Genomic DNA, 26648 nt, shown 5'->3' with positions numbered 1-26648 from the left:
ATGAGTTAATCCTTTATAATCAATTGATTAATTTTAAATCTATAAAATTAATTATATATACATAGAGTTTTTTTTTTTTCCTCAACAAAGCAAAGCTGAAAATGCAGAAGCGCAGCTTCAGTCTCGTACAGACCGTTGCTACAGCGGGTATCTTCTCCGCCGTCTCCTTTTGGTAATTCTTTAATCGCTTATCAACTCTCGTATCTCTCTCTTCATTTTAAAGCAACTATAAATGGGGGAAAAAGAGAAGAAGTTTGTATTTGTGTTTGTGTTGTAATGTGCTTCGTGTTTAATGGCAGGTATGGGTTCATGTTTGGCAGAGAATCAGCGCGCAAGGAGCTCGGTGATCTGATTGAAAGCCTCCGCGGCACTGGCTCCGGTCCTTCTCCGCCGTCGCCGGAAAACTCCATTGAAAACTCCTAGAATGGTTACCAATTGCAACTCAATCTTCCAGAATAGTACTAATTTTCTACCAATAACAATGTTTGTATTTAGTACTAGTACTTATCATTTTCATGTGTATCTCATGAATTAAATGGTTTCGCCTCTCTGAGAATTAGAATTCGATCCTGGAAGTGACTTTTAGATTGATTTAACCAACATTTTACACAAGGGTTTGGTTTCTCAATCTGGAGTGTTGATTGCAATTTTCCGTCGTATCTGCTGCTAAATGTATTCATTTGTACTCTATCCGTTCTTTGTTAATTGAGTCACTTCTTTTCAGCATGAAGAATAAGTAAAAGATGTTTAGTGTGTTAAGTGGAGGTAGAATAAAGTAGGAGAGAGTGAAGTAAGAGAGATGTATATAGAATAAAGTAGGGGAGAGTATTACTCTTTGCCAAAAATAGAAATGATTAGTTATCTTAGAACTTCCCAAAATGGAAAATTGACTCAATTAACACAGGCACGGTAAGTATTTTATTAGAATTCGACGAGGTGACACTGAAAATTTTGGCTTAGCTCAAAGCATCAGAATCAATTTTCCAAAACACAATTGTAGAAAGTTTCACTTTAAGTGTTCTGTTTTCACTGTTTTGTGATGGAGGGTAACGCAGACACGCCCTCATGATGGAGCTGTGTTCAACATCATGTTAAAGTAAAATGATTTGGAAGTGATTTAGTTTCAGATGTCCTTGTTTGGAGTAAATATTTCTTTTTACTTCATGGAGGAATATTTTATTTAAAAGATGGGACTGATTGTGGCCTGATATATTTGAACTAAGTTTTCTGAAATGTGTTTTAACTTCTGTTCTGATCCTCCAACACATTCTATACATGCCATGTTATAAAATAATATCATTGGTAAGCTGGTTGCATTTGTACAACTGGAATATGAGGTACCGTATAACACTGTTCACAACTTCACTATTTCATGGTAGATGACCTTGCTGTAACAGTGAAATTTACAAGTGGAGCCTGTTTTGGATATTTTTATAGTAGACCATATATGATTTTTGGAAACATTGGTCTTAGTATGCCCCTGCACTGTAAATGTACCATGTTTTTGACTGACTTAAAGGAGTAAACTCTACCCTTTGCTTTGCTTATAGTAATAAATACCATCCTTAGGTACAATTTCAATGCAGTTAGGTTGCATTTGGTTTCGGATCACTTGAGGACTTGAACCATCTTCAATGCCATATCTTGTATTAATGCAATCATGAGAATAATGTCCAAGTCCATGCATGTTACTCTTTTGACTCAATTAATCCCACAATTCATCTCTTTTGTGTTTGATTATTTTTATCAAATATTTTTCCGGGTATTTGGTTGTTCGAATTGCAGAATAATACTGAATACTATGATCTCTGTTATGCGGATAATACCAAAATAGTACACATTTAACAAAATTCTACGAGCATCAAGAAAGAACAATTGGAACAGTTTTACGCAGGAAATAGCCATGCATTCCTGGAATAAGATATAAATTATTTGCCGTTGAACATCTCCAGTTCTCACTGAACACTTCTGGTAGTTACCTTTAGCTCTAACCTTTGTACGAGAGTTATGTATTGCTTTGAGCACTAATAACTCTTTCCCAAATTTTAACCGAGATAGGCATGTAACCATTTTCAGTGTGACTTATGCTTGATCTACATAGATCTGTATATTCTTGTAATATTTGTTTCTGTATGGCTTCTATTTGCCGTACTCATGCACCTATACATATACACATGTGCAATTATACAAGGGCTGCTTCACTTTCCTTCCTCACATTGTTTTGCTTGATAAATCCCACATACAGGTCAGTCCCGACCCTATCACTGTCCGGAAGTCTCGTGCTTCTACCACCTTCAGACATGCTTTTGACAAATTCAACCAAATTCCTCCAGTTCTCAGCTTCAAATAATCTCTTATTCATCCTTAAATAAGTAAATGCACTCAATGCGTTTCCTGAATCTGATCTACTTGTCGCCAACACTTGCGAAAATGCTCCTCCATCATACCTCTCCAGTGCATTCTCTCCTGCAAGTTCTGTTCCTGCAAGTTTAGTTGCCATCTTGACTTGCCTGACTAGACCTTCTGGCGAGCAGTTAGCTTCGTTCGGCTGTTCTCCATCCCTCATCTCCATACAAGTGAAGTTCAAGACAACACCATGTTTTGCCATCATTCTTGCTATAGGTAGGTAGCCATCTCTATGCCTTGTATTGTAGTATCCTGCTGTTAGCTCTGCTGCATGAGATCTTGTTTTGTAATGCCAATGAATTCCCGCCACTTTTCCAGATAGTTTGGCTCCAGTCCCTTGAAATATTATATTTGCTGCGTTGAGCATCTTTTCTCCATGGTCAAGTAGCTTACCGGAATACCACTCCATGAAAAACTGTCCATACTCACTATTCCACGTACCATCCCTCCGAAAAAAACCAGTATCCTCAGGAAACTGGTTGTATTGTCCAGCATCATGAGGCCCTTGCTGTCCCCAGTCATCTTTCGCGATTGCTTCTGCTGCCGCTGCCAGCGAAGCTCTCATATACTGTTTTAAATAAACATGTCAGTAAACTAATGATACATGAACAAATTGAATCCATTTTCTGTGGTAACTGATAACCATACCTTGTCATAGCACTGGAATTCTCCTATTCCTGGAAATCTCCAGGTGCCATTGCTTTCTGGATAGGATGGATATCTTAGCTCTCCGCAGGGTCCCATCCCCACTTGGACCTCCTGATTATAAAAAAAGAAATTTGGAATGGTTTCAGTAGGTGAAAGCTATTGTCTGTACTATGTATTACATCTGACATTAATATGTTATGAGACCTTAATACTCCCTCCGTCCACCAAAAAGAGTCCCATGGGTGGACGGCACGGGTTTCAACGAGAAATTGGTAAAGTAAGAGAGAGAATTAGAAAAGTGGGTAAAGTATGAGAGAGGAGAAAAGGTGAGTAGAATAGTGTTAATAATTTGAAAGAAACCTTCCATTTTTGGATGGGACTATTTTTGTGGACATCCCAAAATGTAAAGATGAGACTACATTTCGTGGTAATTGGCTTTAAGGATTTTCATAAGCCTAGAATGATCTACTAGTCAATTACATAGATATTATCTTAAGCATAGCACATGAACTATTCGAGGTCATAAGCAAGACAGTTCTTCTTTAAAGATCTTTCTCGTTGGGCTTAGCTTAGTTCTTTTCAAGCAGAATTGTAGCTTCATAACATATGGAGCTTTAATGAAACATACAGAACTATTAAATCACTGAAAAGTAAAAAAACACCAGTTGAATATCTTGATCTTGATAGTCTCATATAAAAACCAGTGTATTCATTCTAGTCCCAACATTTTTATTGTGTAGTGGAACTCAGGTACCTTTAAAATGCTTTTCATGCTACTCCTACTCTTACAGGAGTATATCCAATTTTCTGCTATCTGAGTTTGTGGTTATTTCAAATACACTCTCGTCTCTTATTTCATTTTGCACTACCATTGGAAATCTTAATCTTTTCAATTAGCTTTACTAATGCAATACGCTATGTAATAACTAATAAGTGATAAGGATAAGCTAGAATAGATTTAGAAGCCTTACCACAACAACATCTCCAATGTAGTCCTTGAATCTCTTTCTGAAACTCCTCATGAAGTCAGAATAGACTTGGATTGGTGTTCTTCCTCTAAGGACAGCTAGTGAATCACAACCCAAGGATATATACTCTGGGTTGCGGCGACCTGATTTATCCGTGTAGACAAGGTCAGGATTTTTGCTAATCTCTTCAAGTACCCATGGTGGTAGAGGAATACTGCAATGACAATGCCACAAGATAAGTTATGCTATTAGTGAAGATTCTAGAGCAGGCTTCTTGTTTCATTTGAAAATTTATGCCTTAACAAGTAGACCAGAAGAGGCATATTAACTGTTACAAAGGGAAAGAGGTCATATGATACTTACGTGCAAGAATCTCCAACATTTCCTCCACACTGATGAAAAGACATGACGACTTGAAGCTTCAAGCCAATCTTCTTGACCATCTTTATGAGTTCAGTATAGCCTTCCCAATTGTATTTCAGAGGTCCATCCTTTTCTACCAGACCCCACCACACATCAACCATAACTCCTTCAACTCCTGCGCTTTTCAAGGCCATCAAACTAGCTAACATTGCTCTAGGTTTGTTAAGAGTCCCCCCTAGAGATACTGTGTCAAGCGGTAGCATGACGAAAACAGGCACCCTCAAATTGTCATGGCTATGACTGTGAGGAACTGTCATTCCATGAAGTTTCTCCCCCAGCTCATTCATTCCTTCTGAATATGAAGAGATTCCTTCTGCCGGAGAAAGTTGGGCTTCATGCGTTGAATTCTTTGCTCGCTGCTGGCTTGATGGTTGTTTCATCTGAGAAAAACTAATTGCACCAGTGAAATCATCAGAAGTTCTAGAACTCCTGTTATCTTTAGATTTGATAAAAGAGGTGGAAGAATGAAGTGTTAAAGCCATTTTTCTCTTTTGCTGGGTAAAGAGATATGGAAAGAATGGAGGCTGCTGGTGTTTATATATAAAGTTAACCAATTGCTGACACTAACAAGACAATTTTGGTGGGCTCTAGTTTGAAAAGGTAAAAGTGCAAAAGTTCAAACCAGTCGCTTTACCTTTTCAGAGTCTTTCTTAGGACGCGCTTACACTTTTCACATCTCAAAACCCTTATAGGGTGAAAGAATCTGCTGTAATTTCATGATTTTCCTAAATAAGATGTAGGATTCCTAAAATGATAAGATGCATCATTTTAAAATGTGACGATCCTACTTTAACTTTATTATTGATAATATAACTAGAACTCGCATGAAAGATTTGGTAATCTCATCTTTGCAGGTCCATTCAGATTACTATGTCATTGATGTGGTTCTACTACTGCATCCCCTTAGTGTGGTAAGAAAGTAGAAAGTCACATTGTTATATTACAATACATTCTACCCTAGAAACTATCATACGTACACCGTTGATGCATAATTGTTGCTGCTCACAGATTTGCATGAACAGGAAGAAAGGTTAACTCTCTTAAGTGTCTCGAATTAGTCGAATACAGATGTTTTTAATCAGTATGCTTTCACTATTGTTATATCACCAGTAGCTAGTAATGGCGTTTAATTTGCAGTGAGTAGCATCATGTGTGTTTACTTCTTCAAATGATATGAAGAAAGATATTTATGAGTACCCCCAGATATTTGTTAGCATAGCATTATTTATGGTTTTGGTTGAGGGATGGTGGTCGCATATTCTAATTTTTGATATTTTCTTAATGGAATCTACTTGGAAAGAGGTTAAATCAGAGTGTTGGGAGTTATATTAGCAAATGTAGCTGTTTTGAGTGTCAGCCACATCTGTGTGATGATTAATATGTGGCTTTCTTTGTTTGTGCCCCACCGACTTTTCTAATTTGGCCTTTGTTAAAGAAGACACACTGCATATGAGTGGATGTGAATAATCTGCAATTTTGTAATTTCTTTGTTAGCATGTTAAATTGTTTGTTAAGATAAGCATGAAAAAATGATTTTCCCTTGGGCTGGAATTTGTGGTTGTGGGCAAAGTCTATGGTTGGATAATTATCAGAATTCCTTTCTTTGTTATTAGAGATAACTACTCCACTTGAGCATCGATCTATATGTCTACGTGGTGTGATTGATGGTTCTAATTGAGTTGCATTTTACAGAGCTCATTGAGCTGAGCTGAATATTGTCATGCTCAACCCTGGTTCGTTTAGTTAAGCGAGATTTATTGAACGCGCTTAGAGCTTGTATCAAACCAAACTTCAAATAACTCTTGTGATGGCTTGGTTCATTTACTACTCAAACATCTTATCCTTCAAATATTCGATACTCCCCCGCTCCACAAAGGATAATAGTTCTATGAGTGAGTGATATGAGTTTTAAACAACTGAGTTGGACTTTTTCTTGTAGACTGATGTAGTATTGAATATTTGAGGATAAGATGATCAAACAAGTTTATACTACATATGGTTTGAATAAGGGTGTGATTAAATACAAAACATGACAGCTGATTCTCTTTCATTTTACAAATTTATAGTTGAATTTATTAATTACTTGACCCAAAACTTAGATCTTCGCACACATTTGGTATGGTGCTAGAACCTTGGACATATACCACTTATTAGTTTAACAATTTTCTAGTTTACTTAACCATTACCGTGGCAGCAGATTTCTCCACATTAATACACATGCTATGTTCATTGTGTTTCATTATTTTCAAGTCTCGAGGAATGTATAGAGATGCAACAACAAAAATTTTCATGTGCATTTAAGTTTGTTATGGCTTACAAGGTTGACATTTCTTTTCTTTTTCTGAGGAATTTGATTGGTCACTCCACTGATAGGTTTTGATTGAAATAGATTCATATAGACCAACATCAAAACATATTACTTAACCAGTCCTCTATTTGTATAGACCAACATCAAAACATACTAATTAATTAGTCCTCTATTTGTAGTGGCTTATGCTGTAAATGATTTCCAAATGTGAAAGAAAAGGAAATAATGTCAATTATGTGCAGACATTGTTGGTCATAGTTAAGGCAATTTGATTGTACAAAATAAACGAAGGCCAGCTGCCTAAACATTGACAGTTTTGGATGTTAGCACTTAGCAATGGTGTTAGAATGTTTTGTGGTTGGAGTGAATCTTATCTTATATTTTGAATATCACCCAACTTGCTTTTATAGAAAATTTGCCCCACCTCATAATTGTTGATTTTAAATGAATCATTTTCTCGTTAATAGAAAGTGACTAATAATCTTTTGTAGTATTGCGACTGTGATGATAAAGCGCAAAAAATTGCTATTTTCTGTGGATAAGAAATTGTCAAAATTTGACATTTGGGAGTATGGTTGATTAGTATAATTTTTTTATTTCTTTAAATATTCTCACACTTTCCAGAAGAATATGAAATAAACATTTTTTCCTCCTCGGTCATTGTTGTTTTAAAAGGCGCTCTCTCTCTCGTTGAATTACAATTTTGCAACATGAATTTATCAGCTAATAATAAGAGAATTATAATATTAATCATAAAATTTGTAATTAGTTGCAAATTAGGCTCAAGTTCTTTAGAGCATATAATTACATTTAACCTTTTGTAGTTTAAAATCATCCATTCTAGTAATATTTAATTTGAGTTTGGAAGTTGAAATTTATGCATTTTACTTCAACATCAGAATTCACAAATAATTGATGACCCTATCCAACCATTTACGCCAAACTCAAACTCATTTTTGAGTATATGTCACAAAAAAGTAGTTTTACTCCAACCATTTACACCAAATTCAAAATTTACATTATTTTTGAGTTTTTGTCTCACAAATTTTTGCAGTAACACCATATTTGGTGCTGTTTCACAAAAAAAAAGACCAAAAATGGGTTTGAGTTTTGTGTATGGTTGAAAAAGATTTTTACACCAAAATTCATTTTTGGAGTATGGTTGGAGATGGTCTAATAAGTAACTGGGATAGAAGTTTGATGTAGAGTTCGAGCTTTTGGTTCGTTGAAATTGCAATTTAAAATCAGAATAATTTGGGATTTAAAGTATAAATAATGCTTATTCCTCTAGGATAGTTAAGTTCTTTTGAACAAAAATTTTAGCTCAAGCATTTAAGCAATAGTGGCTAGAGATGATTAATTTTAATTGTGTAGCCATGTGTTCATTTATCAAAAGTTACATTTATGCAATTAGGTCAAATTCCAACGCCAATTTAATAAAAAGGCCCACGTTAAGAGTAAATTAAAATTCTAAAATTTATTAAGGACCAAAATCACATTATTTTAGTTCTTTTGTACATTTTGTTTTGTTTGTAGCATAAAATTATGGGGTGGGTCCATTTTTTATTTTCCCGCCCATTCATCACATTTTGTACAAAAATAAAATCAGAAGAGTAACAAAAAATGAGTACTCACCGTAAAAAAATTGATTTATTAAAGTTAAAGAGAAATACGATGATAATATGTGGTGAATGGTGATGCATTTGAAATGCAGACTTTTGTCTGTTTCTTTTATTTTTCCCTTTCTTTCTTTCTTCCAAATATGTGTCGGCCACATCATCGCTGAACTCTAATGAAGATGTTATTTATTTTGAACTTAATTTGGCTATTAAATGGGTAAAATAGTAATCTATAGTACTCCCTCCGTTCCATAAAAGTTGAGACAAAACTTTTGGGCACGGAGATTAAGAATTTATATTAAATAAATAGGAGAGATGAAAAAAGTAGGAAAGATAAGAGAGAGTAAAGTAAATGATGAAATAAAATAAGAGTGATTAGATGTTTTGTCTTTAGTTAAAAAAGGAAATGACTCAACTTTGTTGAGACGGACTAAAAAGGAATACGACTCAACTTTTATGGGACGGAGGGAGTATTATTTTATCGTATGGTGAGTACAATATGAGTGAATCATGGTGAAATGTGAAGTAAGAACTACAAATAATGCATTCTTTGTGAAACATGTTAGTTTCTTTGCGAAAAAATACTAAATTCAGAAAAATGAAATTTTCGGTCATGGAATCCGAACCCCAAAAACCACAAATTGATGAATACATGAAAATAAAAATGAAATTGAAATTGAAATTGAAATTGAATTTTAGTTATTAGCCAGACTAATAACGATGAAAACGTGTGTAGGAGTTAATTGCACCGTCGAAATTGTGTATACGTGCCTAACTTTTGACACTGAGATTTCAAACGTTCTCAATTACTAATATTCTATAATAAGTCGTCAAATAATAAAATACCCATAATTAAAAATACTCCTGACAAAAGTTATTAGCAAAATGATATACCCCTCTGTCCTATAAAAACATACACTTTCTAATTTTTGGAATTTTGTTTTTTTATTGATGAGTACAGTGAGACACACTCTCTATTAACAATACTTTAACTACTTTTTCTCTGTATCTTTCTCTTACTTTACCATATTCTTTTGGGACGTATGGAATATGACTAAAGTCTAAAATTGGTCATATATATTTGTGCAATTTTTTTTGATCCTACACATTTGTTAGCTTATGATCCTAAAGAATATAATTTGGTCCATATTTAATGACTCTGTAAAAAAAATTAACGATCAATTATATATTGACTTTATTGATAGGTTAAATATGGATCTAAACATATTGTTTAGGACACAAAGCTAACACACTTACAATGTATAGACTACAAAGATTTTGTGCATATGTACGAGACCAACTTTGGACTTAAAACGCTATTGATTTTTACGAAATTATTAAATATGGACCAAAACATAGTACTCCCTCCGTCCCATAAAAGTTGAGATAAAAGTTGAGTCGTATTCCTTTTTAGTCCGTCCCAACAAAGTTGAGTCATTTCCTTTTTTAACTAAAGACAAAACATCTAATCACTCTTACTTTATTCCATCGTTTACTTTACTCTCTCTTATCTTTCCTACTTTTTTCATCTCTCCTATTTATTTAATATAAATTCTTAATCTCTGTGCCCAAAAGTTTTGTCTCAACTTTTATGGGACGGAGGGAGTACTAGGACCAAAAGCTAACACACTTAATAGGAGTACTACTATAAGATAACCTAATTTTTTTGTTGAATAAATGTTAGGATTCAATTTTGGACTTTATTTTTAAAATTTATACACTTATATCTTTGGATATAAAAACTACTGATTATTTTTTTATGTGTATAGTTTTCAGTACAAAAACTACAACAATTTTATTTTAAGTAATCTACGACTTTGTCTATAGACCTATATTTTGGGTTTAAATTAGATACAGACATTGCCTCTCCTATAGTACTATTAAAGATTACAAAATCTTTAAAAGTATAGAATACGTGTCAAATTTTCAGTATGGATTATAACTAGAGATGGATTCAAGAGATTTAAACATGCAAAATCAAGTTGTAAATAAAAATTTAACATATGCCCCAGAAATAAGAAGAAAATAAGGTGGTACTACAATCATATTTTTTGTAGATGGAATGAGTATTCCTAACATCAAATATCTTAGGTTCGACTCTCACAAATATTCTATTGGTCTGAGTCCATCACACTGAATTTCCTAAATATGGTTTGTAGACTATTGCACAAGGACATGCAACCAATTTCCATGAACACAATAAAATGGCAAACTGAAAGCAGTCGTTCAAACTCAGGTGTAAGATAGTTAGGTTTGATGTATTGCAATGACAGCAACTCAGCTAGCAAATATCTTGGTACATTCATAAGATATTTTCAGGTAGCACTACGTGTTGTTGTTGTCATTCATAAGATATTTTCACAAGTCATGTGATCCAACTACTCTCTGATATTTTATGCAACAATAATAGCTTTTGCAGTTGATATTTTTATGAAACAATGATATAGCATCAGCATCTGTCTTTGTCTTTGTCATTGCCTTGAACTTGAGGGAGAGAGAGAGAGATCACATACATGCACTGCAAGTTTGTTGGCTGAATACATATTCCAATAGCATGCTGTTTGGTTTGAACAAAATAGTCTAACAATACATCATTAGATCCTCACTTATTCCGACACACTAATATAAGATCTAATGTATAGTACATAACATTAAATGGTAACGGTAAGCAGCCCCAGGTAGGGATATGTATTTAAGAATCTGCGACAGGAAAAGCAGAGCCAATTCTGTTGCCGAGACGATAGCACTTGATATTCACAGGGTATGGACCAAGTTCAACATGGTTTTCTTCCTGTCCCAGATAGAAGCACAGAGTATAGATTGCAAACTCAAATTCAGGGCTCACTCCCACCAATGTGCTCGACACTGACTTCAGAACACCATTCCATTCGAACTGAATGGTCAGCAGATGCGATTCAGAGTCCGGCTGCAACAAATGGGAAAGAAATTACAATTTTCGAAATAGAAAAAAGGGCAACAGTTCGTCTCAGCTATACAGTTAAAGATTTCTTACAAAGAAACATGTGAATGCTACACACTTGTCTGTATAATAATCAACCAATGCAGCACTCTCAGAATCTAGAAATGTGAGTCGATTCTACCCTCAATGTATATATTACCAAATAACTTCTATAGATTACAATGATTTCCATCTGCTATTCCCTATATTACTTATAGATCAAGTTAGCAGTTTGTTGTTGACAAAGACATCCAACTTAAATATAGTTGGAGAAGCTTCTGATCCGTCAAGAATGTTTAGAAAAGCAACATCCAACACTTCATCCACAACTTATGCATGATTGTCTTAGTCATCTAGATTGGAAAATATCATTTGTGATGAGCTGAGAGCTTTGGGGAAACAGATATGGGGAATTAGGGAGCTGATGGATATTCACATCCAAACATATATTTCATAGGAGACAGGGGTTTAGGCTATGCAGCTATATTTATCCACATTCAATGAACACAATTCAAGTTAGTATTTCAAGATTTTATCAGTAGAGGAGGTTAGTGAAGTAAAAATCAACAGGACATTCCATAAGGGATGGTTTCGTATTGCACGACCTGCTCAACACACAAAAGTTGGCTGATTGAAAGTAAATTACTTACTGTGTTCCCACGCCTTCGAGGAAAAATATAGCCCTGATAGTTAACTCTCCCCTTAGCCTCTTCTAAGTAGAACTGAAGGGGAAAAAAAGCAGCAGAGTTAGAAGAAGATACTAAGTTATAGGTATGAGCATAAGGACAAGACTGGAATTCGAAGAACTGGAGCTAATGCAAGCAATGTGGTTACAATATTCATGTGCATGGATTTAATGGTAGCAGTACAAGAGAGAGGTAATGTTTTATTTTTTGACATTCTCAATCAATGGTGGAAAATCAAAGAGTTAGTACTCTTTCCAATTTTTTGATTCAATAACCAATAACCAAAACTAGAGGATCCGCCTCAAATTACGCTATACTCACAGAAAATGATCTTCTTCTACAAAAAAATTGTCATAGTACACAAATGCATTTGCATCATCCAAGTAAAAGATTTAGTAGACCGGATAACTGTAGATTGTTACCTGAATCCAGTTATGAAATCCTGAGACTTCTTGCTCTCCTCGTTGTTTGATTTCTCCAACAAAAACATGCTCAAAAGCCGATGAACTACCAGATGTACCTCCTCGGCCATAAAGATCAAACCAAAAACTTGCAAGCATTCTCTTAAAATCCTCATAGTTCTCGGATATAACGCCCTTTGCTGACAGATACTTGTGAAGGTATTTAATTACAGCAGTTCGGCTTATCTCTTCTATGAATGCCTTTTGCTCTTGCTTCTCTTCAGAAGTCACAACTTCTTTGCACCCCTGCTCTGGATTATAATTATCAAGAAGAGCACAGAAACGTGAATACGTAGGCCTCCTGAAGATATCTTCGCTCAGCCAGGTAAATAAGCTTGCATCTGCCATGTCTTCCTTCTGATAAACCTTTTTTCCTTCGCCACAATCAATCTCATAATCCTTCCCAGGAACTAAGCGATTTGAATCCAGATCCCACAGCTTGTTAAGAGCCTTTCCTATATCAGCAAGTTCTTCTTCTGAGGGTTCTATGCCAGTGCCATAATCCACTTCACCTGAATATTCTTGCTCTTCGAGGGGGCGCTTGTAATTATTCCACTGGTTTTTAGGAACCTAAACAGCAGAGATAAATAGTTCACGAAATATGGCATAACAAAATGTTTTATAAAATGACTACCATGTAACTAGTTGTGCTTCTGTGGACTTTCAACTAAAATAGTAGTACTAAAAGAATTGGGTACTCAATGAACCCATCCTATTATCTTATTATTCAATTTTGTTTACAAGAAAGTCACCTTCTGTGCAAATGGTTACTAAAATATAAGCATCAAACAACAAAGAAGTAACAATACAATGGTGACTTCTACAACAAACAGACTCCAGTCTTTAACTAATATCAATGGAAACATCAACAGTCTATGTTTGTTAAAGTTCTAAAGATACCTTGTGATTCTTCTTTGAAGGCAGCTTCCGGCCCACAGTCTCCCAACCATCATCATTTGTCTCTCCATACTGCAACATAAAACCAAAGTAAATGTAAAATATTTGAAGTGAAACCTACCTTGTCAAGATAGTTTAATTTCCGAGGTACTAAAAAAAGTGCCGTTTTGACTAAGACATTAAAGATGTGGCAAAGAACACAAATAATGGAAGATATATGCACAAATTCGTGAATTGACATATGAGAAAATAAAGAGACTTATTGTAAGTTAGGTGATCATTAAAGCTAGAGTAAGAAGGGACGAGCAGTCCCTTTTGGGGATGGCCTAGTGATGCAATGAGTGGTTGAATCTAACCAATGTCTCTATAGATATAAGCATGTCATACCATCTGCAGACAGGAGCCGATCTAAGCCCTGACCCTAGGATCATCCAGGAAATTCACTTTTTTTTATTATTCTAGTTTAGCTCATTCATTTTTCAAAATCCTAGCTCCTTCTCTGTTTCAAGTATTACATTACCAGTGCACACATTGAATATAGCAGTTGCGATTACTCGTAAACACAACAGAAACAAAAACAAAAATAAAAATAGAAGACCTCTTGGGTTGTAGCTGCAGGGCGCGATCCTCTTGATCCCCACTCATTTTGTTCATACGTCTCCTTTCTTCCTGATTGCCGCTGCTCATTAATCTCCTTCCGCTGCATACAGTTATAGTACTACATTTACAACAATCTGAGTTCTACACAATTTAAGTAAACAGGGGAGATTAATTACCGGTGCGTTGTGCGAAGCAGGTCTACGATTAGTCTGATCTTCTTCTTCCTGATCCCCGCCCACCACCTGCGCAATTTAGTCCGGATCAGATCAATAAAATCTCAACAGATTGATAGATGAGTAGAAACCTCAGCCCAAGTGGATCTGGATCGCTCATCGCGACTGTCATCATCATCATCACGACCACGATTAGGATTCAGCACTGCATCAGCGAGTCCGCGTATTAAACCCTCCATTTCCGATGTGAGATTTTGGTGAGGAAATGATTGAAGAAGATCAAAAGATATAAATAGAGTGAGTTGGCGGTTATAGCCACAAGATTTTTATATTGATTCATCCAATCATATGAGCTAAATTAATATTAGTTGCTGCCGACGCTACCTACATAACTGTCTATTTGACTTCACCAACTAAACTAAGAAAAATATGAGGCATATTGATTTTGTGATCCATTATTTTGCATTAGTTATTATTATTATTATTATTATTATTATTTATTATTATTATTATTATTATTATTATTATTATTATTATTATTATTTGTGAACTCAATTGTCACGTGTCAGCAAAATTATTTGATAAAAGTACTCCAAGATACTAAACAAATAAATAGTCGAATAGAAGTAAGTGTCATATTCTAGTAGAGTTTTGGGGCAAATAGTCTAGTGGAACTTATTTTACGTTTTTCGGCAAATAGTCTACTGAAATTTAATTTTAGTCGAATAGAAGTAAATGTCATATTCTATAGAGTTTTTCGGCAATAGTCTAGTGGAATTGCAAATTGTCTAGTTGAATTTATTTTGAGTATTCGATGAATAGATATTATAGATTGATAAAAGATAATATTGAGTATTCGATGAATAGGGATATTACAGATTGATAAAAAAATAATATTGAGTATTTGATGAATACTTATAAATTATAAATTGATAAAATATATATTCCCTCCGTCCAAAAGTTTTGATCTACTTTCTATTTATGTTTTATGTATTGTATATGTGATTTGATGATTAATTTTTAAATATTATAATATCATAAAGTATAATTATTCTCCAAATAGTAAATAGTGTTATAATTAATTTAGGAGTTTGCATTTTTTATTTATTTAATCATAACTTTTACTACTATCTGTATTTATTACTCCCTCCGTCCATGAAAATTCGTCCCGGTTTGATCGGGCACGGATTTTAAGAAATGTAATGGAAAGTGAGTTGATAAAGTTAGTGGATTGTGGGTCCTACTTTTATATATTAGTTTTATAATAAAATGTAAGTAGGAATGAGATAGTGGAATATGAGGTCTACTACCAAAAATGGTAAAAGCGAAATGGGACAAATTTTGGGGGACGGATAGAAATGGAAAAGTGGGACAAATTTTAGTGGACGGAGGGAGTAATATATTTCATATCTCAACATTAATTCATGCGCAAATCTGAACTAAATTTAGTTTAGGATTTCTTCCAAAAATATGAGATTCCCAATCGAATTCGTTCACAATAATCAAGCATGAATTACTGCGAGATTTCTGAACCAAATTCTTGTGCGATTTCTCAAATTTGAACCAAATTCAGCTTCCCGATCCAATTCGTTCACGATTGATCAGCTACGTTTTATTCGGCGCGAATTCGTTCAGGATCGATCAGCGTGATTTGATTCTGATTGAATTTATAACAATTGATCAAATTCGCTCACGATTGATCAACACAATTTGATTCATTCTTCACGTCCATTCCTTCATCGCAACGTCTGGATTCCTTATGACATGGATTCATTTCCAATATATTCGTCTTCATCGGGAGATGAGGAGAAACTGAATCTAAAGGTACTTATTAATTATTATCAATTAAGTGTTGTTGCTCAACATGATTATATTGTGTATGATGTGAAAAGACGTTAGAGTGAAGTACATGTGACGAATAGTGAAGTAAATATGCTCAATATACATTGTAGTTTAGTAAATATGCTTTATAGTGAGTAAGTATGTACTATCTGTAATAAATATACTTTAGTGAAGTTAATATTGTTTGCAGTGAAGTAAATTATGCATTTAGTGAACTATTTTCATTTTAGTGAAGTATATTATGCATTTAGTGAACTATTTTATGCTCACAGTGAAGTATATTTTTCTTACAGTGGCTTACGTACCAAAATGCCCCGATGATTTGAAACCAAAAATTGGACAAAGTTTCATGACCCTTGAATGTGCATTGGACTTCTACTACAATTATGCTCGATATGTTGGGTTTGACACCCGTAAAAAGGGATCGAAAAAGGAAAAAGATGCCATTACTTGAATTTACGTGGTGTGTCGCCGAGAAGGTACAAAGCAAAGAAAGAATGAACAACATGAGGTGAAACGCAAGCGTTCTTCTATTAAGTGCTTTCAGTGAAGTAAAATGTGCTTAGAGTAAAGTATTTCATGGTTAGAGTAAAGTGTTTGTGATTCATGTTTATAGTGCTTTGTTTTTCCATTTTAGTGAAGTGAAAGATGATTAAAGTGAAGTATTCCAGTGTTAGAATGAAATGTTTGTCATTAATGCTTATAGTGCACTATTTTATCATTTCAGTGAAGTAAAATGTGCTCAGAGTGAAGTATTTGTGATGCATGCTTATAGTGAACTATTTTATCATTTCAGTGAAGTAAAACGTGATTAGAGTAAAATATTTCGTGCTTAGAGTGAAGTGTTTGTGATTAAAGTATATTCTGCATGCCTTATAGTGATTTTAATATGCAGGTACTGCATGATATTTGCTCCTTTTACGGGCAAGGATAATCTTGGTTGCCCTGTGACATTTGCTGCTGGCCTTTTGTCCAAGGAAAATGCCGACTCCTATTGTGCAGCCATTTTTTTGTGTGTTGAAATATAAGTTTGTTAAGTTGATACCCGAGAAGTTGCGTGGATGGAGATGGTTGAAGTCACAGTTTGTGAAGCCAATACATGTAGGTTTTTGTAATGATCATGAAATACACTCTGTTGTGGACGAGAAGAAGATTGCATTTAAAAACTTGTATGCATTATTCTTTGAAATAGCCCAAAGTATTGAAGGGAATCCTCCTAATGTTGTCAGTACAAAGGGAAGTGCAAGAAGGAAGAAATATTGATTATAGTATACTGTTTTCCATATTAGTGAAGTATATTGAGCGTACAGTGACGTATATTGTGAATATAATGAAGTATATACTGGATGCTTAGAGTAAAGTATACTCTAACCATGAAATACTTCACGCTAAACAAATTTTATTTCACTGAAATGATAAAATAGTGCACTTTAAGCATGGATCACAAACACTTCACTGTAACCATGGAATACTTCACTTTAAGCATGTTTTACTTCACTAAAATGATAAAATAGAGCATTTTAAGCATGGATCACAAACACTTCACTCTAACACTAGCATACTTCACTCGAAGCACGTTTTACTTCACTGAAATGATAAAACAGAGCACTTTAAGCATGGATCACAAACACTTCACTCTAACACTTATAATATTTCACTCTAATCATGTTTTACTTCACTGAAAAGATAAAATAGTGCACTATAAGCATGCATCACAAACACTTCACTCTAACTGTGTAATACTTCACTTTAAACAACTTTTACTTCACTGAAATGATAAAATAGTGCACTATAAACATGGATCACAAACACTTTACTCTCACACTGTAATACCTCACTCTAAACACGTTTTACTTTACTGAAATGATAAAACAGAGCACGTTAAGCATGATCACAAACACTTCATTCTAACACTGGAATACTTCACTCTAAACACATTTTACTTCACTGAAATGATAAAATAATGCATTATAAGCATGCATCACAAACACTTCACTCTAACCGTAGAATATTTCAATCTAAGCAAGTTTTACTTAACTCCAATGATGTATATTGTGCATATAGTGAAGTAAATAGCTCAACAGTGAAGTAAATAGTGAACAAGATATTAACGTAAAATAAGAACTAACTGTTGAATTTAAATGAAGTTTTCTACAATAGTTCATGAACGCTTGAAGTTTACAATAATTTTTTCCATATCTATGTCCATGTTTTCCACACATTCTTTATAATGCTTTGATGTTGTTGCCAAGTTCTTGAATGACTCATGGTTTGTTTCCGATAACATTAATGCACTGCAATACTTGCTCTTAGTCTTTGGAGTATTCCCTTGCTCCTTGTAGATAATCCACATTTCCAATCTTGTTCCCGCTCACCATAATAACATTCCATATGTCTCATAAAAAAAACTCCACAATCTTCTATATTTGATTTTGTTTACTCTAACCATGGAATACTTCACTCTATGCAAGTTCTACTTCACTGAAATGGAAAAACAAAGCACTTTAAGCATGAATCACAAACACTTCACTCTAACACTGACACTCTAATCATGTTTTAATTCACTGAAATGGAAAAACAAAGCACTTTAAGCATGTAAGACAAACACTTCACTCTAACACTGGAATACTTCACTCTAAGTATGTTTTATTTCACTGAAATGGAAAAACAAAACACTTTATGCATGAATGACAAACACTTCACTTTAACACTGAAATACTTCACTCTGATCATTTTTTACTTCACTGAAATGGAAAAACAAAGCACTTTAAGCATGGATCACAAACACTTCACTCTAGTCATGTTTTACTTCACTGAAATGAAAAAACAATGCACTATAAGCATGGATGACAAACACTTCACTCTAACACTATAATACTTCACTCTAAGCATGTTTTATTTCACTCATATGAAAAAACAGAACACAAAGCATAGATCACAAACACTTCACTCTAATCATGGAATGCTTCACTAAATGAAAAACAGGTAGGAGTTACTCACGATTGGAGTCATTGGTTGCACTTTTTTTTTTTGTCGATCAAAACCTACATAAAAATAAAGTAGAGGAATGTAGTAATTAATTGTAAGTAGATGTTCTTATGTTCAATTTGGATTGCATAATAAACTATTGCAGATCTCACTTATTAAAAACTGTTGATGTTTGAATTTGCAGAATTCTTCAAACTAATTAATTGTTGATTCTAAAACTAATTAAATGTTCAAATCTAAATCGGTTGAAGAAATATTTATAAAAAATAAGTTTGACGACGGAATGAGAGAAATCAGAATGAGAAATCCAAATCAGTTGAAGAAACCAGTTGCTTTCTAATTTGAATGCATTGTTCGATGACGGATGGAGGCGACGGAATGTTGACAATGACGAAATGAGGCGACGACGATTGGAGTGACTGGAAGACGGGAGCGATTGCAGCGACAGAAATAGGAGGAGAAGGAGAAGACAGGAAGAGGTGATGGGAGGGGAATTGAATTACGTAAATGAGAAATTAATTCAAATGTTAACCCTAATTTTATTTGTAAAATATCCATTATACCCCTGCCTTGTTATAGTGAAGTAAATCTAGAAATTAATTCAAATGTTAACCCTAATTTTATTTGTAAAATATCCATTATACCCCTGCCTTGTTATAGTGAAGTAAATCTGTAAGAGTGAACTGTCTCTTTCAAATTTGAAAATCACATATGTAAATACTAGCCCTTGATTTTCTTGATCTTGTGGCTGCGATTTATTCTCTAGTTATGTACATATTAGGCATTTATCCTATATGACTGCTCGTATTTAATTTAAGTAATTGACTAGTGTGACTCAGTAAATTATGTGCAATGCACAATCTCTACTAAGTTTACAAAAGTTTGCCCAACAACTGATTTACAAACATACGAAAACATTACTGTATAAAAACAAAATTTAAGCTGCACTTAAGAAAATTAATTATTGAAATCAATATCTTTACATACGAATATTTTTGGTAGCTCGAGTAAAAAATCGCTAGTAATAATATACTTTTACACTACAAGCTTAACTCAACCATCAAAATTAACCGGGTGTTTTTCAGAGAGAAGTGTAATTCGTATAAAATAAACCAACTGGAAAACTTTTGGATCTCCTCAAGCATCATTCTCGCATTCAAAATGCAGCAAAAATTTGCCGAAAACCACAGCTCTACACAACCGAAACCTATGATTAGACGAAAAATATTTACTCCGAGAAAATAAACTCCACTTGACTTATTCAGTTTGAGACATCAGCACATGAATGTAGTTGGGGGTTATCAAGAACCCTCTTGGGCTTCCACTCCGTTTCTTCCCGAGGCTGCCTTAATGCAATAAAATGAAGAGCATCGCTGTTTGATTGGTAAATATGACATCCCCATGGATAAGAGTCGGGAGCTGACCATATCTTCTGCTCTTCCAATGACGTCTCTTCACAAAGAGATTCAGCTACACAGTAGACATAGTCGAGTTCTGGCTCTGCAAAATATGGCACAGCAACACATCCAAGAGAGACATACCCCTCAGGCGCACGTGGATGCCAAATCGATACAGGATTTTTGTAGTCGTCAATACAGTTTCTCCATACCTGCAAGGGATTTTAATTGAAGTGAAGATCAACATTTCATTTTCAATTTTAATTCCACTTAGCATACAACTAACGTAAAAACTCTCATATAATTAAATATTACTAGTAAACTTGGTTCAAACTTATTATTATCATGATTATAATTACAATTATTATGTCATTATCTCATATTATTATTATTATTAGGCTATATAGCCAGCCTATATGTAACAAGAAATAGTTTACTAATGGAAGAAGCAGATTCTACTCAACTAAATCATAAACTTGATGTAATTTCACCATACAGAAAAAGATGGTGACCTTCAAAAAGACTTAAAAAAATCGCATGATAAAAAAAATAAACAAAACCACAAGTTGTCAAAAACAGTGTCTGGGTTATAATTACAAAGAGGGTTTAGGGCTGGGAAGAATTGAAATCCTTGGCCATCTCTAGTGAAGGTGGAAATTTGTTGAAATTCATAAAGGCTGACAGAAATAAAAAATAACTTCAGCACCAAAGGATGTCTTACCAGATCATAACCAACTGGAGAGGCAAACAATTTATCACAATTGTTATATATTGCAGCAACATTAGGTGGATGGCAGCCAGGACGAGCTATATCACCAACCGATACATACCTGAAGGATAAACAGTGTTAAGCAAGGAGGATGGTAATAAATTAATAATGATTCGACTACCTTCACAAGAAAAGCTTTTTCTAAACATTCGTTACAAGTATAACTATTATTACATCCAAAAAGTTTTGGTTGCAGTAAACCAATGCAGAAATCATAAGAGCAAGCCATGAATATTTTACAAGAGACCATGTAAAAGAAAAGAAATGTAAAATATTTTGCAACTGTATGAAAGATATTTTCATTATAACAACCTTCTATTATATCCTTGATGTCACAGAAATCTGAGTACTGAGATATCAGAACTTACCCATCAGGACAAATTGGCCGCCATATACTACAAATTTTGTCGCTGCCCAAGCTCTAAAAAATTGCATAAAATTATTAGACAATAGAACTTGATTTACAAGTTATTCTACAAACTAGATAAGGATGATCTGATATTTTATAGCACTGACCTGCTTTCGGCAGAAAGTACACCGACCTTTCGGTTCTCGCTCGCTGCTCCAAATCCTTGAAAAGTTAACACTGTGTTCCACAAATTTCTGTTCACTGGAAGTGGAACCTAAAGAAGAAAGTCGTAATGATTTGATGATGGCTATATTCTGTTTATGATGTTCTCTTGCACCAACTTCTCTCCTACCAGAAAATCCCTGTCTTTGGCTTGAGGGAACCTGCAGAAACAAGAAAACATTACACAACAATACGAGCGGCATCATGGTATGTATTAGCTTGATAATCCAATAAAGACCTGTTTTTCATTGTTCTTATGTGCCATCCACATCTTACACGCCACTGAACAGATTCTAACTGCTTGTGGCTCTCTGTCTTCTGAGTGTTGTTCAGTGCTACACTTTATCACTCGAACAAAGCTCTCACCTTTCCTGAAGTTTTTGAGATGGATAATCAAATGAGAAGGGCTAGGGTAGCCAGCTTTGGCCAATTCCAGTGCCATAACTTCTTCCCAAGGTGCATCCCACATTATTTTGCAGGGCTTTTTATCCATCTCATCAGGGGCCACACACTTCACACACAAGATATTATGGAATTTCTAAAGGTAAGTACTTTTATAATGAGGGTCAAAATTTGAAGGACATAGGATCAAGCAATTTACCTGGAGAAGCATCACTCGCCTATTTGTCACTAAAACAATCCGTTGATAGGGCACCACAAAGTAATCTTCATAGCAATCTGACCATGCAAATTTAGATGGCTCTTTGAATATTTCGGTACATCCCAAATTCCGACTTGCTTCAGCAAGGTAAAGTATCATCTGAAACAGAGCATGCCAGGTTAGTGTGTTCAAACAATATTCAATACTGTTCGCACTAGGTTCATAATTCATCATAAAGAACTCAACTTTTCTAGTTAAATCGTAATCCTATATACGTATTCAAGACCCTCTAAAATCTTGAAAAATAGAGGGAGCTACAATTATTGTTCATAGAATGCATCCATAATATCAGTATATAAAGAATGCAAAAGGTCAAGTTAACACTGGAAAAAATTGTGATATCATGAGCTAGAGTGGTAAGAACTCAACTTTTCTAGTTAAATCGTAATTCTATATATGTATTCAAGACCATCTAGAATCTTGAAAAGCAGAGGGAGCTAAAATTATTGTTCATTGAATGCATCCATAATATCAGTAAATAAAGAATGGAGAAGGGTCAAAGTTTAACACTGGAAAAAAATTGTGATATCATGAGCCTGAGTGGTTCTCCAGCTGAAGGCAACTGGCATTAATCGAATCAGATACCAAATCTAAGAGAGGTGTATAATACCTGACCAAGCGCCTCTCTCTCAGAGTATTCTCTTAGTATATTGTCAGAGTGAAATGCCCGTGGGTTTCGTATTCTCTGGAAGTTTGTCTTGTTGTTTATAATCTTGAAACACCTGGAGCAACTTGCACCAATTCCATCGACAGTTAAAGAGAAAAAATCAAGTGCCCCACTCATTGGCTGTACAATAAATCCCAGGAAAGCTTGTCCAAGTCCATGGGCAAGGCCAAGAACACCATTTTGTCTGGCACTTTCTACAGGTTTCCTCACAACCCCTGACACCCCAAAAACTACACCTTGTGCAAGAGCTTCAGTTCCTTGAACAAATCCATCACCAACACCAGTAATCCTTCTTGACCACACCTTTGTCCAATACGCAAAGTCAAAGAAACATCCACATACTATTATTGAGATATACAGAACGTTTAATACCTGCTTGGAGCGAAGTTGGAGAAATTGCCCATCAGTTGACAGCTCTGCGAAACCTTTGCTTAGAGAAGCCAATGTGGAACTTGTCATCCCAAGTACATCTACTGAGAAGATTAAATGCAATGGATTGTGGATCAGATCTCTCCATAAGCGGTTCCCAATTGCAGAAACCACAGAACTCTTCCTAAGAAATCTGTCCTTGTGTGTTACTTTCCGCAGATGAACCTGACATAGTTGAATTACAGTTGATATGTAAAATACATGGATTCGTGTTATTTTAGCTTAAACTGAGAAATTGATTATTTTGAAACAAACTGATGTTGTATCCACATTCTCCTTAAAGGGAAACAAATTCTTTTAAAACAATCACAAATAAACAAGGTTCAAGGAAGACAGAGGACAGCTGCATGAGTTTTGTTCTTCCATTGTGTCAGGATCTGTAAGTTAATGCAACTGGAACTAGTTCATCACAAAATAAACTCAAAGAGCTAAATCTAAGGTCAACATAGTACTCTGGTATGATTAGAGGACACATATTTAAATCAAAAAGACACACAACACAGACAACAACCTCAGACCTGAATTTTAAATGCATTCCCAACAGCTGAAAGAACAGGACCCCACACACCGAGAAGTCCATGGGGTCTTTGGGCTGGTGCAGTCTCCAAAGCAATCTTCAATCTTACCTCAGAAATGTCAATCAAGCTGAAACAAGGATAAGTACTCAATCACACTTTATTAAAAGAATCCATTGTCTTATATTACTCAAAAGTAATTAACTTATATACTTTAAAGCATTATGCAAGCACTGTTGATATTGGAGATCTTTTGGATATCCATATGGTAGACATAAAACAGCTAGTCTTAAAAGATAGTAGAACAACCTCATTAAATTTTGTTTGTTCTCTCTCATTAAAAGATTCAACAAAATACCCTCAACAACTACACCTTAAACCCCATGCCATTCAAGAAAGTGGTCATCTTGAATGAGACGGAGGGAGTAAGACTAATATTTCCTAGAGGATCCTATTTTTCTCTTGTTTATAAATACGAACACCTTGGAGACCACCAATTGGTTAGATCAGTTGGATTATTTTCTAGTGTTTCTGTACCCAATTTTTTCTTGTTAGTTAAGTAGAGGGCAGGTAGAAATATAAATTGATCAGGGCGAGGGTCGTATTATGTGGTATTTTATGCTTGGGCAGGAAGCTGATGGAGCCTTCAATTCAAGTATTTTCATGCATCTCTCTCTTTTTATAAATATAAGCACCCTTGACTCTTATCAAGCATACCTGAAGCAACTGAAGGTACCAACAAGTGGCAGAAAGTAGATGCAAAGGGCCAGATAGCAGCCTATAGAAATTTAATTTAATTAAATGTATAAATGATACTTACTCAACGCGTATTTCAGGATCAACTTGAGTGACACCCGAAGTTTGTGGAATACGATCTAGTTGGATATTGTTGAAGAAATCTACAAAAGCCCAAATAATTGGCTCATGGATATTAAGCCTCCAGATTTTATCAATTACCTGTCAACAAATAAAAAATATGAGCAATAATCTGCAGGAAAATTCACCTCTATATTGAAATTATCTTCAAAGGCAATACCCGTATGTAAACATAAGGGTAGATCTGGAGACCATCAAGGCTTTCATTGCGTATAGTAATGGTCATTTTGAACACTGGATGCTGCACGTCAGGAGTCTGGTCAGGCGCAAGAAGTACTGGCATCACTGTCAGAGGAAGCTGATTGTCTAACTGCATGTAACCAAGTATAAGCTTGAACCTGACAACAGAGCAAGTAAATAATTTAAAACCAGTGAAGATCACATCGCTATTCAAATATACAATTGGATCAGTGCGTCTGTTGGGAGTTTAGAAAGAAGTTTGTCAAAAGAATGAGGAAATACTGCATAAGCAGATTCTCCAACATCGAATATAAGTTATCAAGCTCAAACATCAAACATCAAACATATAGATAAGACTATAAGAGGAATGCTCATCTAAGTAGATGCGTACAAGAAGAATGCTCATCCAAGACATAATGACCTTGAGGGAAAAGGTAACAGCCAAGCAAAGTGATTATTTTATATCATGCCAGGTCAAGTTCTTCTGAAACTAAACTATTTTTAAAGTTAACAAAACCAAACAGCAAGGTAATATTAAACCTGCTTGTTGTTCCACCATCATAGCCAGTCGAATAGGATATGAAAAATTTCTCCATGTACAAATAGGCAAGCTCTCTTGGTCTATGGTCCATGACAGAGACACCGACAACACCCAACTCTAGTATGATCTCAAGTGGAGATCCTTGTTCTGTTGTCTTGGCATGGATATCAGTATTTCCCCAATTCCCCCCCAGCATTGGAGCTCCACTTCTTTCATTTGAATTTGTATAATGTCTGTCCATAAATCTAGCAACTTTAATATCTCCAATATTTGCAACATGGATAAAGAAATCACAGTTGTCATCAATAGAGGACAATCCAGCTTTATCCAGATCAACTTTGTAAACCCCAGTATGAATGCCGGTATAGAACTCAGCATCAATATTTTTTTGGCCATAGGGATCCTCCCAAGAAAAGTTTACTGTTGACAGTGGCTGTAACTTAATCCAAGCATCATCACCACCAAATCCAGTTTGTCGAAATCTTATTATACTACTTTTCGTTCTGTTCTCAATCCTGTTCAGAAAAAATAATGAGACCAGCAGAAAAAATAAAGAATTTAAGCATCCTGTAAACTAGTGTAAATACAGTAATGGCCACATTGGTCAATAACTTGGTTTCCAAATTAAATTTCGGAGCTAATGGAGAGAGATTTGTCTAATCACTTAAGTTAAAACAGAGTTCTCATGATTTAAATCTATATAAGCAACTATAATCAGCCTCTTAATCACATTCCACTCCACTCTGCCAATGCAGAAAAAAATACAGAAAGGTCACCGCAGGTTCCTAAAGGTGTTCATAGCACAGGAGGAATCATTAAAGCTGAACGGGATGCTCCAAACTAATTAATATGGCATGGAGAACAACAGAATGTAATCACGACAGAAGAACACCTGCATAACATTCTTGAAACACTTTTGTGTGTATAGGTTCATGGATACATCCAATACATTTCATTAACCTGATCCCCAAAACAGCATTCTTGCAAGACATGGGTGTATGATGATTATCAACAACGGAATATATAATATATGCTCATATTTGCTTCGCCCACCGCAAGGAATA

The 26648-nt window shown here is 34.9% G+C and overlaps 4 protein-coding genes across 6 annotated transcripts in view; 1 reads left to right on the top strand and 3 right to left on the bottom strand.

The window, feature by feature from the left end:
* Positions 1–101: 101 nt before the first annotated feature.
* On the top strand, positions 102–628 carry LOC125210694 (Putative membrane lipoprotein). Its single transcript, XM_048110263.2, has 2 exons — positions 102–172; positions 300–628. Exons 1-2 carry the CDS (start codon positions 102–104, stop codon positions 421–423), a joined length of 195 nt encoding a protein of 64 aa, XP_047966220.1. The 3' UTR covers positions 424–628.
* A 1159-nt stretch (positions 629–1787) lies between these two features.
* Positions 1788–4959, bottom strand: CT-BMY (chloroplast beta-amylase). The gene is made up of 4 exons (XM_048110973.2): positions 4386–4959; positions 4026–4236; positions 3055–3165; positions 1788–2974 (listed from the first exon to the last, which is right to left on the bottom strand). Exons 1-4 carry the CDS (start codon positions 4925–4927, stop codon positions 2183–2185), a joined length of 1656 nt encoding a protein of 551 aa, XP_047966930.1. The 5' UTR covers positions 4928–4959; the 3' UTR covers positions 1788–2182.
* Positions 4960–10886: 5927 nt separating this feature from the next.
* Positions 10887–14452, bottom strand: LOC125216683 (poly(U)-specific endoribonuclease-B protein). The gene is made up of 7 exons (XM_048118441.2): positions 14280–14452; positions 14152–14217; positions 13974–14075; positions 13379–13447; positions 12440–13048; positions 11982–12053; positions 10887–11298 (listed from the first exon to the last, which is right to left on the bottom strand). The coding sequence occupies exons 1-7, from the start codon at positions 14385–14387 to the stop codon at positions 11065–11067; spliced, it is 1260 nt and encodes a 419-aa protein (XP_047974398.1). The 5' UTR covers positions 14388–14452; the 3' UTR covers positions 10887–11064.
* A 5469-nt stretch (positions 14453–19921) lies between these two features.
* The window catches only part of LOC125213442 (pleckstrin homology (PH) domain-containing protein), a 45542-nt gene continuing 38815 nt past the window's right edge, over positions 19922–26648 (bottom strand). For all 3 annotated transcript variants that reach the window (XM_048113997.2, XM_048113998.2, XM_089067416.1), the window contains 12 exons: positions 25584–26099; positions 25024–25201; positions 24808–24944; positions 23991–24117; positions 23416–23637; positions 22987–23346; positions 22317–22475; positions 21954–22226; positions 21661–21876; positions 21513–21565; positions 21097–21205; positions 19922–20587 (listed from right to left, as the gene is read on the bottom strand). In XM_048113997.2, coding sequence (XP_047969954.1) covers positions 20240–20587; positions 21097–21205; positions 21513–21565; positions 21661–21876; positions 21954–22226; positions 22317–22475; positions 22987–23346; positions 23416–23637; positions 23991–24117; positions 24808–24944; positions 25024–25201; positions 25584–26099 — 2698 coding nt within the window. In that variant the 3' untranslated portion in view covers positions 19922–20239. The remainder of the gene's footprint in view (positions 20588–21096; positions 21206–21512; positions 21566–21660; positions 21877–21953; positions 22227–22316; positions 22476–22986; positions 23347–23415; positions 23638–23990; positions 24118–24807; positions 24945–25023; positions 25202–25583; positions 26100–26648) is intronic.

The sequence above is a fragment of the Salvia hispanica genome, chromosome 3 (genome assembly GCF_029641045.1).
Source record: "Salvia hispanica isolate PSC_SH4W2 chromosome 3, Shi_PSC_v1, whole genome shotgun sequence".
NCBI classification, from domain to species: Eukaryota; Viridiplantae; Streptophyta; class Magnoliopsida; order Lamiales; family Lamiaceae; genus Salvia; species Salvia hispanica.
This window is presented reverse-complemented; position numbering and strand designations above follow the sequence as displayed.